This window comes from Hemitrygon akajei, chromosome 8 (assembly GCF_048418815.1).
Source record: "Hemitrygon akajei chromosome 8, sHemAka1.3, whole genome shotgun sequence".
NCBI classification, from domain to species: domain Eukaryota; kingdom Metazoa; phylum Chordata; class Chondrichthyes; order Myliobatiformes; family Dasyatidae; genus Hemitrygon; species Hemitrygon akajei.
In genome coordinates, this window is record NC_133131.1 from 151,368,834 (window position 1) to 151,384,497 (window position 15,664).

At 39.4% G+C, this 15,664-nt stretch overlaps 1 protein-coding gene across 1 annotated transcript in view; it reads right to left on the reverse strand.

Moving 5' to 3' along the window:
* Positions 1-22: 22 nt before the first annotated feature.
* gtpbp4 (GTP binding protein 4) overlaps positions 23-15,664 on the reverse strand; it is a 39,670-nt gene continuing 24,028 nt past the window's right edge. Inside the window, exons 10-17 of the mRNA XM_073054846.1 lie at positions 15,060-15,170; positions 11,157-11,231; positions 11,025-11,076; positions 10,008-10,108; positions 8,478-8,678; positions 8,207-8,272; positions 5,910-6,053; positions 23-4,665 (exon numbers count right to left, since the gene is read on the reverse strand). Coding sequence (XP_072910947.1) covers positions 4,513-4,665; positions 5,910-6,053; positions 8,207-8,272; positions 8,478-8,678; positions 10,008-10,108; positions 11,025-11,076; positions 11,157-11,231; positions 15,060-15,170 — 903 coding nt within the window. The 3' untranslated portion in view covers positions 23-4,512. The remainder of the gene's footprint in view (positions 4,666-5,909; positions 6,054-8,206; positions 8,273-8,477; positions 8,679-10,007; positions 10,109-11,024; positions 11,077-11,156; positions 11,232-15,059; positions 15,171-15,664) is intronic.

The window sequence follows — 15,664 nt, forward strand, 5'->3', positions numbered from 1 at the left end:
GCCAAACATTTAACGATACAAGTTGCTCTGATACACAAGCCATTTATTAAGTGATCCACTTATTACTGAAAGTGTTACTTAATTGCCCCTAAATTGTACAAAGAAAATTGAAAGCAATTTTTGAATACTGTATTGATAAGAGGTGAAGAGTAAATCCTTTGTTATTTTATTAAATACTTGATAGTATACACAGCTGTAACACAAACCACTACTGAAATCACAAGTCAGGCAGCATCTAGAGAGGAATAAACAGTTGACATGGGCTGAGATCCTTCGGCAGGACTAGAAAAGGAAGAGGGAAGGGAAGGAGTACAAGCTAGAAGGTGATAGGTGAAACCAGGTGAGGGGAGTGGGTGCAGGATGAAGTGAGTAGGCTAAAAAAAGGAGGAATTCTGTAGCAGAATAAAAGTGCACCAAGGCAGAAAAGGAAAAAGGTGAGGGGAAAGGCTGGGAGGGTAACCAGAATGGGGAATGTTAAAAGAGAGAGGGGATTAATTACTGTAAGTTGGAGAAACTGATGTTCATTCTCTCAGGTTGGAGGCTACCCAAATGGAACTTAATCCTCCAAACTGGCCTCAACCTGGAAGCCACGGACAGATGCCAGAATGGGAATAGGAAGTCCAGCTAAAGTGGATAGCCACCAGAAGATTCTGCCTTTTGCAGCAGACAGATCAAAGGTGCTCAACGTGTCCCCCAGTCCATATCGAGTCTCATCGATGCAGAAACCATACTCAAGAGCACTGCATACAACAGGCTCAAAAAGTAAAGTGTTGTCTGCAACAAAAGGCAAGATCTCCCAGTGGCTACCCATTTCAATTCAATTCCCATTCTGACATGTCTGTCAATGAGTGATCCATGCTAAATTTATATGCAAGTTGAAAGCAAAATATTACACATTTTATAAATTTTTCTGTGAAACACTTGAATATTACTGGCCTCATACACAGCACAGAGCCATCAAAAAAAATTTAAGTACCAGTTTCTTACAATATTGTGTACTTGAATACCAGCAGAGTCTGACTACTACCTCTGCCCATTATGGAATATATCCACAGGTTCACTGGTTGTTACAGTCTGAAATTCAGTGTATCAAACTTGTGTTCTTAAAAACAAGACCCAATGATCATCATGTCCCACAGCTGCCAAGCAACAACTTCAAAGGAGATGCACCCAAAAAAAATCACACCTTTCAACCAATTTCCAGTCGCTCTATCATAATCAGTATTATATATAGGTGTATTGCCAAGACAGACTTGCCTGTACTAATAACCAGGCTTCAAAACCTTGGTATCTGTACCTTTCTCTGCAACACTATCACTGAATTCCACGTCGGGAGACCAGTGCGAACCATTAATGACATCTCTCCAAATGACAGGCTTAAAGCATATGTTCAGCCCACTGTTCTCTCTATTCTCATGACTGTGTGGCAGCTATAGTGCCATCTATAAACTTACAGAGAATCATACGACATAGGAGCAGAATTAGGCCATCAAGTCTGCTCCACCATTTCATCATGGCTGATCCATTTCCGTTAACCTGCCTTCTGCCCATATCCTTCCATCCAATGACCAATCAAGAACCTATCAAACTCCACTTTAAATCCACCCAGTGACCTGGCCTTCTCAGCCAACTGTGGCAACCACTATTGGTAGAATCTGAGATGGCACTGAGGTGGTGTACAGCTGTGAGATAGATTGCCTGTTTGAGAGGTATAGCAATAACAACCTTGCTAAAATTGAGTGCAAAACGGAGGAATAGAGTGTGGACTTTAGAGGGGAAGTTCAGAGAACACACATCAGTCCTCACTGAGGGCTCAGCAGTGGAAAGCATAAATAGCTTTAAGTTCCTGGGCCCAAAACAGTAATCCAATTGCCAGCAGCTGTACTTTAGGAGTTTGAGGAGATTTGGTACGTTCAGGATTTCCAAATTTCCATGGATGTGCAGTAGTCCGAGTTGAATCACAGCCTGTTGTGGAGGCTCCAATGCACAGGATCAAAAGAGGCTGGAGAGGGTTGTAGACTTAGCCAACTCCATCAGTGAAACAAGCCTCCCAGCAATCAAGGATACCTTCAAGATGTAGTGCCCCAAGAGGGCAGCATGCATCACTAAGGTCCCTCACCATCCAGGACACTCCCTCTTTTACTGTTGGGGAGGAAGTACAGAGCCTTAGTGATTCAGAAACAGCTTCTTCCCCTTCATCATCAGATTTCTGGAGTCTCTGAACACCACCTCATTTCTTTTCACTATTTATTTTTGTCATTTTATATCTTTGCACTGCACCGCTTCCACAAAACAAATTTCACATCATCTGAGTCAGTGATAATAAACCTGATTCTGAGAAGTGAGAAAACAGTGCAATTATTATCAGGAATGAGCTGCCTGTGGAATCCTCAACACTAATTCACGATCCCCAGTAGCCATTGCATCTTGTCAATAAGGCAAGAAAAACAGCTGATCACCACCTCCTGAATTCCACGTTAAACAGCACTCAAACTCTGAAGGGCAACAATTTATTCTGGACAGAGATTTTAAATGCCCACCAAGAATGGCCAGTTTAGTGATCATGCTCCCATATCCTGAAGGACAAACTGCCAGGCCAGGAAATGGAAGAATTTCACAACTCCTCATAGAGGTTGTACAGTGCCTAACAGAATTAAGGTTCTAACATTATCTCATAATACGCACCTCTTACAGCTCTTGGAATTCTGCATTGTTCAAGTATCTTTGATCTGAAGGCTGAACCCCTGATTGCAACTCAAAGGCAAGAGTTCACTAAACAACAGCCAATAAATAACTAAAGCTTGCGGCACACCCCGTACATAATCCGGTACCATAAGCATTACTGCAGATACCTTTTCCAAAATCTATCACTTGCAATTCCTCAAGCAAGACCACGACAACATTCAAGCACGGGCTGAAAAGTGGCAAACAGCACTCACACCACAGAATTACTAGACAGCGACCAGCTCCACGACTTTCCCTCAATTATAGTAAAATGAATTAACTGGTCATTGATGCTGATGTAGGGATTGTTGAGAGCTTCAAATTTCAAGGTGTAAGTGTCATCAACAATTTGTATGGGTTTGGCCAAGAAAGCACACCAGATAGGGTGAGGAAATCTAGCGTTTCCTCAATGCCACACCAATTTTTATAGATACACCACAGAAAGCATCCAGGTTGGATGCATCAGGGCTTGGTAATGGTAAGAGCACAGGAAATTGAAGATGTGAACGTACCCCAGTCAACCTCCTCTCCCTTACTCCACTTAAACTTCTCACTTTGAGAAAACAGCTAACATAATCAAGGATTCCTCACACTTTGGTCATTCTCCTTTCTCCTATTAAAGGATACCAAAGCTTGAGAGTACCAACCACCAGATTCAAGAACAACTGTTATCAGATTCTTCAGCAGATCTCTCACACACTGTAAAGACGAACTCTTGATCTCCCAATCTCATTCTGGCTGTTGCACAGTATTTGTCTACCTGCACCACACTTCATCTGTAACTGCAACACTACATTGCTTTTCTTTTTGTATCCTTGATGTAATTTTCAGTGACATGATCTGTTGAGGATGGCAGGCAAAACAAAAGCTCTTCACTGTATCCTGATGCGTCTGACAATAAACTAATCCAATCACTATCAACCAGCTTGATATTCAACGTCATAACCAAACGTCCCGGGAGCTCAGTCCTGACCAGAAACTCATTGGGTCGATCACAAAAAAAATAACAGAGATGACTGGATCAGAGACTGAACATTCTGCAGCAAGGGACTCAGTTTCTGAGACCACAAAACATTTTCCTACAGGGCATGAATGCGATGAAATAGTCTTCAACTGAGAGTACAGCTCCAACAATCCAAAAAGTTCAACATCATCCGGGACAAAATAGCATTGCCCATGTCTACAACTCCAGAAGAAGGGGTTTAAAAAAAAACCAAGCACTCTTAAAATAAAAAGAACAACAAAAACTGTTGAAGTACACAAAAAGGAATCTTGTAATTATAATGCAATGCAAGGAACGGGCAAAATTATTTAATATCTCACTTTTGATTACTGGAAAAACCCACTGAGTGGGTTCCAGTCTCTTCATACATTTCCAGTTTACCAATGCAAGAATTTATAGTCATGTTTACCATGTACATTTTAAAAACTATAGGCAGGAAATCAAAACTCTATCAAAAGTTGTCGCTTGGTAGGATTAGGCATACTTCAAAGTAGAATCCTGCTAGTTCTTCTCTGGTTATGTCCATTTCAAAACAGACATTTGTTGCCCTAATGTATCTTGTACATATTTCTTAGACATTGCCAGGAAATGCACTTCAACAAATAAAAAGTCTGTAGAATTTAATATTCAATTTCTTTTTATATAGGAATCATTAAAGGCACAGTTATGTTCTGATGAACGATCTCAACTTAAAAGTCTCGAAATTTCACCATCATATCACAAGTCATTTGGAGCTCTCTTATAACTGAATATGTAAGTCCTACAGTCTGATTGACAATGCCACTTTATCTATGGTCTGCTTTGCCCATTTTCCTCTTGCCAACGAAAAGATGTTTGGGTTTAAGATTAAATACATGTCGATCAGCTTCTCCTTTCTTGCCCATGCGATTCATATCCTGCTGAGAGTTCTTCATCATCTTCTTCACCTTCTTCAACATCTACGTAAGGAATAAAGACATTCGAGTCAAAAAGAGGAGAGAAAACAAGTGCGACCACACTTGTTTTACGCAACATTACTGAAGGCATAAGCTGTAGGAAAACAAAATTAAAAGATGGACCAGGGTTGATTTTATACCCTAAAGCTACCATTCTTTAAAATAACCAAATTTAAATCCTACAATTTCTCCCGAAAAGTAGTGATTTTGAACTTTCTGCACAGGAGTGTATTTGGACTTGGGAAAGAACAAAATGTCATATGCTGAGTGGGTTTGGAAGCAAATAACCAACTTCCCGATGCACCACTGAAAGGCACCACTGCTCCTGCTCTTCAAGATACGGTGGTTGAATGGCAGGGTCAATTTACCAAAGTGAGACCCAGATTAACCATCCAAAAGTCAAGTGCAAATATCACCGTGGTAGCTGTGGAACTTCAATGAAAAAAAACTAGGGATCAAACTCTTAAAATATTGACACCGAAATGAAATGACAACTGCAGAAAAGGTGGCGGATGTTTGAAATGGTATTTATTCATTAGCTTTGGTTTATTTCAAGATTGAAACTGATGAATTGATAGGTATTAGACAACACAAAGGATGTAGAATAGGGCAGGAATAAGGTGTTGCATAGATCAGCCATGAAGTTACTACAGGATGGAGTAAGCTCAAGGGGTCAAATAGTCTGTTACTGCATTTTTAAAATTTATTTTATGGGAGATTAATGCCCACAAGACAAGTGCTGTACTAATACTATATACCCCTATTCCATTGATGTCCTCAGTATCGAGTTACTCCACTAAAATTAATGTTGATGAGCTGTCTTACTGACAACATCCTTTATTCTATTTCCTGAGGTTCTTGCAGCAATTATCAAAAATCCTAACATGAAAGCATCTGAGACTTGCTCAAAAGGTGACAGGCAAAATAAAGCCCAAATCCTGAAAAGTCAAACATCCCAACCTAAAAATGTACAGATCTTGATTCCAAAGTGATCAAGTTCCAACTGAAAAATTATTCATCATAGTTCTCAGACATATCCCCTAAAATCAGGGTTCGCAACCTTTCCAAAGGGTCCGCGGATCCCAGGTTGGGAATCCTGCCCTAAATGACCAGGTGTTAACACATTTTCACTTGTAGATCCACCGATGCTAACAGCCATTTCAATGACATGCTCATTTCTGTAAAACTGATATGAACCACTTTTGCTTCTCCACACTAGTCAGTTTGGGTATGAACTGAGAACTGACCTTTTCATCACGCACACCAGAGACATCACGGGGGGTACGAGAAGTGCTGCGACTGCGCGCCTTAGACGTTGGTGGCTGAGATTCTTCCCGCTTGCGCTTCCTGGTGACACTTCTAGACCGCCGAGCTTGTTCTGCGTAGTGTGTCTAAACAGTATGCAAACAAAAATAAATGTTATCCACACTTCAGTAGCTTTGAAACACTCAATATAAAAGTGACAGTGCATTAACAACTAAATTTATTACCTTTATTACATACATGAGCCAAATATAAGAATATTCTAATTTTAAGCAACTTTCTGCAGTGTACAAAAATATTAAATCCCAAAGAAAGCTAATTGCAAATTGGCATTATTTTCAAAGAATGGTATAGTTTGTGACTTTGAAAGGCATTGGATTTCAAAGTAGAATATATTCAGTTTTCTTTCAATATCTGCAATATATTCACTAGTAACAGGAAGCAAAAGGAGGAAATCAGGAGTTCTAACTAAGAGAAGCAATAGTCCCCTGTCCTCAGCATAACTACTGGCCACATTAGCTATGCATTAATCTAGTCTTCACGTCTTGGGTTTCGAAATGTCTCTGTTACTCTAATGTGTTAAGAGAAGATTTACTAGAATGTTACCCGGGTTTCCATATCACATATAACCATATAACAATTACAGCACGGAAACAGGCCATCTCGGCCCTTCTAGTCCATGCTGACTCTTACTCTCACATTTTTAGGTTTCAGCACCTAAGTTACAGGGAAAGGTTGAACAAGTTAGTTCTTTATTCTTTGGAGCGTAGAAGGTTGAGGGGGGACTTGATAGAGGTACTTAAAATTATGAGGGGGATAGATAGAGTTGACGTGGATAGGCTTTTTCCATTGAGAGTAGAGGAGATTCAAACAAGAGGACATGAGTTGAGAGTTAAGGGGCAAAAGTTTAAGGGTAAAACGAGGGGGAATTTCTTTACTCAGAGAGTGGTAGCTGTGTGGAAGGAGCTTCTAGTAGAAGGGTGGTAGAGGCAGGTTCAGTATTGTCATTTAAAGTAAAATTGGATAGGTATATGGACAGGAAAGGAATGGAGGGTTATGGGCTGAGTGCGGGTCAGTGGGACTAAGTGAGAGTAAGCGTTCAGCATGGACTAGAAGGGCTGAGATGGCCTGTTTCCGTGCTGTAATTGTTATATGGTTATATGTAACAGAAGTCATCATATAAGTGAACAACCATATTCCCAGATTTTATCAACTGAAAAATTGTATTGACTTAAATAAATTTATATATCATTGTCACAAATACCAAGTAGTGATTTTTTTTTTGTTTTGCATGCTATCCATATAGATCATTTCAATATATTAGTGCATTGAGATAATTACATCAAAAAAATTACAGAATGTAGAAGAAATAATGCCCTATAATTTGGATTAAAATTGACACAATTTATGGAAATCTCAACGCAAATTCTCCCATATGCTTTTAGAACATTTTTCAAGCTATAATAAGTTATGTCTCATAGTTGAACACACCAATGGCTGGATGTATACCATTAGTTTAACAAAATAGTGTTAGGGTGATTATTCAATGAAATGAAATTGTGGCAAAGTCTGTACGGTACTATGTTATATAGAAAATGGAGGTTCTGACTGATGGTAAAATCGACCTAAACATTTTTCAGGAACAGAGCTTTTATATAAACACAGGGATTGCAGGCATAGTTATTTCAAATGCAAATTTTCAAAGTGCCACCAGTTATGTGCTAGTCACAGAGGTACCTATCGCACAAGATCTTCTAAAACAAGTACTTTGAGAATTAACAAAACTGTCCTTGTCGCCAAGTCCGGAAGTGCCAAGGATTCTTCACTTGCCTCATGAGGCAGAATTAGAATCAGGTATATTATCACGGGCATGCATCATGAAATTTGTTAATTTAGTAACAGCAGTTCAATGCAATACATGATAATATAGAAAGAAAAAATAACTAAGTAAATATATGTATATTGAATAGATAAAAAAAAACCACAAAAACAGAAATACTATCTATATATTTTTAAAAATGAAGTAGTGCTCATGGATTCAATGCCCATTTAGGAACTGTATGGCAGAGAGGAAGAAGCCGTTTCTGAATCACTGAGTATGTGCCTTCAGGCATCTGTACCTCCTTCATGACAGTAACCATGAGAAGAAGGCATGCAATGGGTGAGCATAAAGCATTTTTATATAAAATTCAGTAGATCAAAAGGGAGGTGTCGATATACAGTGGATTTGGCCAAGGAACCAAAATGTATTTTAAGTACTATTCATTAAAATCAACTTTACCTCATCTTTGTTGGCCATATCCAAACCAAGGGATCCCATCTCCTTTTCCAAAGTTTTTCTTTCAACCTGCAAAATATTCACAATATTATTAATATCCATTATTTGAAACAACCAAATCACAACAGCGTTTCCTTGAAAAACAGAGGCTTTGAACTTCCAGCAGATGAGAGTAGTTGGGATTTTAGGAAAGTACAAAACTTCTTCTGCAGGGTGTGTCTTAAAGCACATAACTAACTCCTCAAAGTACTGCTTGTGTTGCTTAAGTACTTGCCTTTTTAGCAGTTCTGGGCATTTTGGGACCTTTTTTTGTTTGTTTTTCTCTTGACAGCAATATTCGCATCTTTTTCTTCTCTCGTATCTGAGCAGCCAACTTTCTGATATCTCTCATTTCTTCATCCTCGCTCTCGGAATCTGAATCATATTCCCCTGCTAATTGTTTCAATTCTTCTTCTTTTTCCAGGTTTACAAGTTTCTGAAAAGGTACAGTTAAAGTATTTTAAACTGAGCCTCAATTCCAAAATAGTTGATGGATGAAAAGCACATGTTAAAATATACACTAAAAAAAAATTCCGATGCTGAAGCTATTTTGTCGTAAATCGGTAAGTTTTAAAAACAATTATCACAATTCTATTCCATATAAGCATTTAGATCAAGTCAGTAATTCACAAATAACACAAGTTGTTTCATTCAGCTAAATATTACATAATTAATCTTTATAAAGTGGAAAGAAGCATAATCCTAGTTTACAAACTGTGAACTGTTGATCAAAACTGCAATGACGGCTACTGCGTGAAAATTTCAGGAACAGGAAGAACCAAGGGATTGGACAAATGCTAGGTATTAATTATTTATTCATTTGATCAGCCACAAGTAATGATAAACTTTCCTTTGGCAGATGAACTAGTAACACAGACTTAAGGTACTGAAGGGGATTCCAAGGGGATTCTACCAAATGGCTTCCTCTGCCCAAAATATTCAAACAATTTTCTCCATTGAGAATCAGCCGGAGTAGAACTAAAAATTTGAAATGTATTATTTATCCACAAAATCTTTACATGGTTGAGAATTGTAAAGGAACTTCCCCCCCCCCCCAACTAACATTAAGAATTTAAATTACTATGAGCACTGATATGTACTGAAGAACTACTTCCATTAAGGATGAAACTTCTTTTCCCTTTTATGACTGCACTGCTGGAGTAAGTGAATACATTGAATGCTCAAAATTTTTAAACATATTGATAAAGCAACCAGTGCAACTGTATTAAGAACATAATTATATCTCATATTAAAATTCAGTATAGGCCTTTTGTAATGGCATTTAGCGTGGAAATAAGCAATAAGATTTGAAGTTTGAAAAAGTCATCTGAGGGATTCGAAGTCACTGGTAAGACCAGCACTTTTCTCCATCCTTAAACACAAAATTACATTGGTGGCTTACAATTACAAATCAACCACACTGAAAGACATTAGTAAACTAGATGCATTTTTCCTTTAGAAACATAACCCAATAGTTTCATGATCACCATTACTAACATTAGCTTTTGCAGATGTAAGGGATTCATATTTAATGCTTCAACTTGGTAAGATTCAGCTATGTACCTTGATCACAGCCTAACCCCCTGCTTGATTAATTTAACCACAAATGTTAATGTACAAGTAGATTGTTGATAGTATGTCCACCATGCTTCAATATATACCACAGTAAACTACAATGTTGGTGCTTCTTTAGTAAATTTATTTATCTACCGAACAGTCTTAGCAAGATGCCAAATTAAAATTGAAAAGCTAAATTATAACTCACCTTCATAATGTCAGGGTCGATGTAATCAGCCAAATTATGACCCTCCCATATTTCGGGTATCAGATCTTGCTTCTCGCACTGATTCATCAGATCCCAGTATTCTAAATGGGAAAAAAAAACAAGATACCTAGGTACATACACAAAATACTTGCTCTTTAAAGATACCTAGGTATATCAATAATAGATACCAGCTACCATTAATGAGATAACAAACTAAAGTATAATTTCCAGACATCTGTGTTTGGCTGCAAAGTAAGTTTTGCAACTGCTTTTGGAAACTTAGGGAAAAGACTTGGGCTTAGATTGGCCTCTCTTCGAAGTCACAAAGCTGAGTCAAGACTGCATGCCAGGTCTTCAATTATATATTTTTTATATTCACACAAATGTTATTTAAGTGCCAAGCTTCAAGTGTGTCATTGAAAGAAGCTCAAAAAATGATATAACGAGACAGTTATCGCTATGATGCCAGTCTAATGGATAAGAATGGACAATCAATGTTTTCCCTGGCAAAACGATATGGAAGGAGCTCATTGCCAATTTGGAACAAGGTCATGCACTTCAACTGAATTTTGTATTACCTGGGTATTTTGGTAATCAGAGGCCTACTAAGATGCAAAAGCTAAATTTATGCTAACCCTCCTAAGGCCAACTCACCCCATCACTGAACTGTTACCACAATCCATGGACTCACTTTCAAGGGCTTTTCATGTCATGTAGTCATTCATTGATTCTATGGTGTTCCTTTGTACTTACGATGAAAAATGAATCTCAGGGTTGTGTATGGTGACATAAAGTAATTTGATATAGAAATTACTTTGAACAAGTGGACATAAAATTACTTATAAAAATCATTGAATGATGTTCATATATGCTTCTAATTTAAACTTTTGTCACTTGATTTAGGTTACCTTTATTCATCAGAATAAAGCCTCTCAAATTGAATACATTTTTTTTTAAATTATAATTTTAAATGCTACAAACATCAGAAAACTGCTATTATTCCAGAAAAGTACTTACTTTGGAGATCCAGAACATAATCATCGCCCATCTCCAACTCCAAGTCCCGTTCCTGTCAGATGAGAGAGTCTTTCATGAAAACATAGTTGCAGAAACGCACATCAATTGTTTGCAACTGAAAATCATACCAACCGTTTTTCGCTTTGGCATATCCACCTCCATTTTTCTGCGTGTGGTAGCTCCTTCAGGAATCCAGGGTGGTCTCTCCTGCAATAGTACAAGATAAAACCATCTTCAATATCAATTTAACACAAGATACCAGAAAATACTAATTTATGTTGTGCAAATTTACTAAGTGGTGCTTTATAGAAGATAGATAACCAATACATCAATTTCAAGTAACTCAAACAGCAATATTAAAGACTTCTGCACGGTAATTCAGCCTGGGTAAAAATCTTAATTGGTCATGTTAGCCAAAAAGGTAGGCAAGAGAAAAAATAGAAGAATTCCTACAGTTTTTATATATAGTATTTTCTGCAGAAGAACCCAAGTATTAATTCCAAATGAATCCAAGATCATGCTTCTACACTAACATAGTTTGCCTGTAAGCAGAGCTCAATAAGGAAGTCTGAACCACTGGGTAAATGATCCTAATATAAATACTTGATTAATCAAAAAATGATACTATGATAAAGAAACAACGCTTCATAAACATTGGTAAGAGATCTGCTTCAACTACTTCTCCTGGCAACACTTTCCAGGCATCTGCAGCTCTGTAAAAAGACCTGCCGTGTAAATCTCCTTTCAAGTTCCCCCCCCCCCCACCTTAAACCTATGCTCTTTATATCTGATATCGATAGAAATAAAACTTAAAAATTTTAAATTATAATTATGTCAAACACAAAAGGGTAGTAAGAAGATGAAATTAGCAACTGCAATCAGCAGGTATACAAGACCATAAAACATAGGAGCAGAATTAGGCCAATCGGCCCAGATTCTGCTCTGCCATTCCATCAGGACTGATCCGTCATCCCTCTCCGCCCCGTTCTCCTGCAATATTCCAAGTGCAGTCTGAACAATTCCTTAAAAAGATTTAGCATTACATCCTTGCTTTTGTACTCTAGTCCTCTCCAAATTAATGCTAATATTGCAATTGCCTTCCTAACTGCTGACTCAACCTGCAAGTTAACCCTTGGGGAATCATGCTCACGGACTCCCAAGTCCCTCTGCACCTCTGATTTCTGTATAGTACACACCTGTATACCTTGTGTCAAAATGCACAACCATGTACTTCCATACATTATATTCCATCTGCCATTTCTTTGCCCATTCCCCTAATCTGTCCAAGTCCTTCTGCAACTGCTTCTTCAACACTGCTTGTGCTTCCGTCTATCTTCCAATCATCAACTTGGCCACAAAGCCAACAATTTATTCATCCAAATCATTGATATACAACGTGAAGAGAAGCAGCCCCAACAACAACCCCTGCAGCACACCACTTGTCATTGGCAGCCAACCAGAAAAGCTCCCTTTAATTCCACTTTTTGCCTGCCAGCCAGACAAACTTCTATCCATTCTACAGGTCAGGCAGCATCTATAGGGAAAAGTGCTGTCGACTTTTCGGGCCAAGACCCTTCGTCAGGACTAACTGAAAGGAAAGATAGTAAGAGATTTGAAAGTAGGAGGGGGAGGGGAAAATGCGAAATGATAGAAGACCGGAGGGGGTGGGATGAAGCTAAGAGCTGGAAAGGTGATAGGCAAAAGTGATACAGAGCTGGAGAAGGGGAAGGATCATGGGACAGGAGGCCTCAGGAGAAAGAAAGAGGGGGGAAGCACCAGAGGGAGATGGAGAACAGGCAAACAACTGAATATGTCAGGGATGGGGTAAGAAGGGGAGGAGGGGCATTAATGGAAGTTAGAGAAGTCAATGTTCATGCCATCAGGTTGGAGGCTACCTAGCCGGTATATAAGGAGTTGTTCCTCCAATCTGAGTTTGGATTCATCTTGACAGTAGAGGAGGCCATGGATAGACATATCAGAATGGGAATGGGACGTGGAGTTAAAATGTGCGGCCACTGGGAGACCCTGCTTTTTCTGGCGGACCGAGCGTAGGTGTTCAGCGAAACGGTCTCCCAGTCTGTGTCGGGTCTCACCAATATATAAAAGGCCACACCAGGAGCACCGGACGCAGTATACCACACCAGCCGACTCACAGGTGAAGTGTCGCCTCACCTGGAAGGACTGTCTGCGGCCCTAAATGGTGGTGAGGGAGGAGGTGTAAGGGCAGGTGTAGCACTTGTTCCGCTTACAAGGATAAGTGCCAGGAGGGAGATCGGTGGGAAGGGATGGGGGGGGACAAGTGGACAAGGGAGTCGCGTAGGGAGCGATCCCTGTGGAAAGCAGAAAGGGGGGGAGGGGAGGGAAAGATGTGCTTGGTAGTGGGATCCCGTTGGGAGGTGGCGGAAGTTACAGAGAATTATATGTTGGACCTGGAGGCTGGTGGGGTGGTAGGTGAGGACAAGGGGAACCCTATTCCAAGTGGGATGGCGGGCTTATGGGGTGAGGGCAGATGTGCGGGAAATGGGAGAGATGCCCTGACATATTTAGTTGTTTGCCTGTTCTCCATCTCCCTCTGGTGCTCCCCTCCCACCTTCTTTCTCCCTCGGCCTCCTGTCCCATGATCCTTTCTCTTCTCTAGCTCTGTATCCCTTTTGCCAATCACCTTTCTGGCTCTCAGCTTCACCCCACCCCCTCAGGTCTTCTCCTATCATTTCGCATTTTCCCCTCCCCCTCCTACTTTCAAATCTCTTACTATCTTTCCTTTCAGTTAGTCCTGACGAAGGGTCACGGCCTGAAACGTCGACTGTACATCTTCCTATAGATGTTGCCTGACCTGCTGCGTCCCACCAGCATTTTGTGTGTGTTGCTTGAATTTCCAGCATCTGCAGATTTCCTAGTGCTTGCCTTCTATCCATTCTAGTACATTTCCTGTAATACCATGGGCTCCTATCTTGTCAAGCAGCCTCATGTGTGACACCTTGTCAAAGGCCTTCTGAAAATCCAAATAAAGAACATTCACTGAATCTCCTTTGTATATCCTGCTTGTTACTTCCTCAAAGAATTCCAATAGATTTGTCAGGCAAGATTTCCCCTTAAAAAAAAACATGCTGACTTTAGCATATTTTACCATGTGCCTTCAAGTACCCTGAGACCTCTTCCTTCATAATCCATTCTAACATCTTCCCAACCACTGAAGACAGGCTAACTGTAAAGTGACATTTGCAACTTTCCAGTCCTCCGGAACTATTCCAGAAACTAGTAATTCTTGAAAGATCATTACTAATTCCTCCACAATCTCTCCAGTTTCCCCTTTCAGAACCCTGGGGTGAGGGCCAGCTGATCCAGGTGACTTATCCACCTTCAGATCTTTCAGCTTTGCATTTTTCCTTGTAATAGCAACTACACTCACTTCTGCCCCCTGACACATACAAATATTTGGCATACTGCTAGTGTCTTCCACACTGAAGGCAGGTGCAAAATACCTATTAGTTTCATCTGCCGTTTCTTTGTCCCCCATTATTATCTCATCAGCATAATTTTCCAGCAGTCCGATAATCACTTTTATCTTTCTTTTATTCTTTATATATCTGGGGGGAAAAACTTTTTGTATCCTCTTTTTTATTATTGGCTAATTTGCCTTCATATTTCACTGTTTTTTTTAAGTTGGCTTCTGCTTTTTTTTAAAAAGCTTCCCACTAATTTTTGCTTTATTATATACCTTCTCTTTTGCTTTTATGTTGTATTTGACTTCCCTTGACAGCCGCAGTTGTCTCATCCTCCCTTTTCCATCTTTGGTGTACGCCTATTGTGTACCTTCCAATTTCCCCCCAGAAACTCCACCCATTGCGGTTCTGTCATCATCCCATCTAGTGACCTTTTCCAATCAACCTTGGCAAGCTCCTCTCTCATGCCTCTGTGTTCCCATTTACTCCACTGTAATACTGCTACATTTCTTTGAAAAATATTAGAGTTGTTAATTATGTGTTAAATTGCAAGTCTATATCTTAGCAATAGCAGGAAAGTGTTTTAACTCACCTTCTGATCCCTCTTTGCTGGGACAGCTAGATGAAGTCTGTTTAATAAATCATTCACCTTTTTACCTTTCATCTTAGTATCAACACGATGTGCAAGCAATCTGTCACAAGCCTGGCAGGGAATATGTAGACCAAAATTATTAATGACATTTCTTTCTCTAAGACAAAAACATAAATAACAGAAATCTCAGATATCATTATAACAACACAAAACATTAAATTAATCCTGTGGAATAATCTAAATTAACCTAAAATAGGAGGGCAATAGGATGTTTCAGCTGTTAAGTTACTGCCTCACAGATCCAGTGACCCACATTCAATCCCAACTTTCCTGTATAAAGTTTGCATTCTCCCATTGTGACTCGAGGCTTCCCTTGAGTGTTCTAATCTTCTCCCATTTTGGATTAGTCTATTAAATATTGCCTCTAAGGTAGGTTAGTCGTATACTCTGGCGGGAATTGACGGCAATGTAAAGGAGAAGAAAATGGGAGTATTGTGACTTGGTGCTTGATGGTCAGCACAGGCTCAGTGGGTCAAATAGCCTATTTTTATTCTGTATGATACTATAATTCTAAATAGCTGTAGGTAGCTTCCTCCATTTTTTTA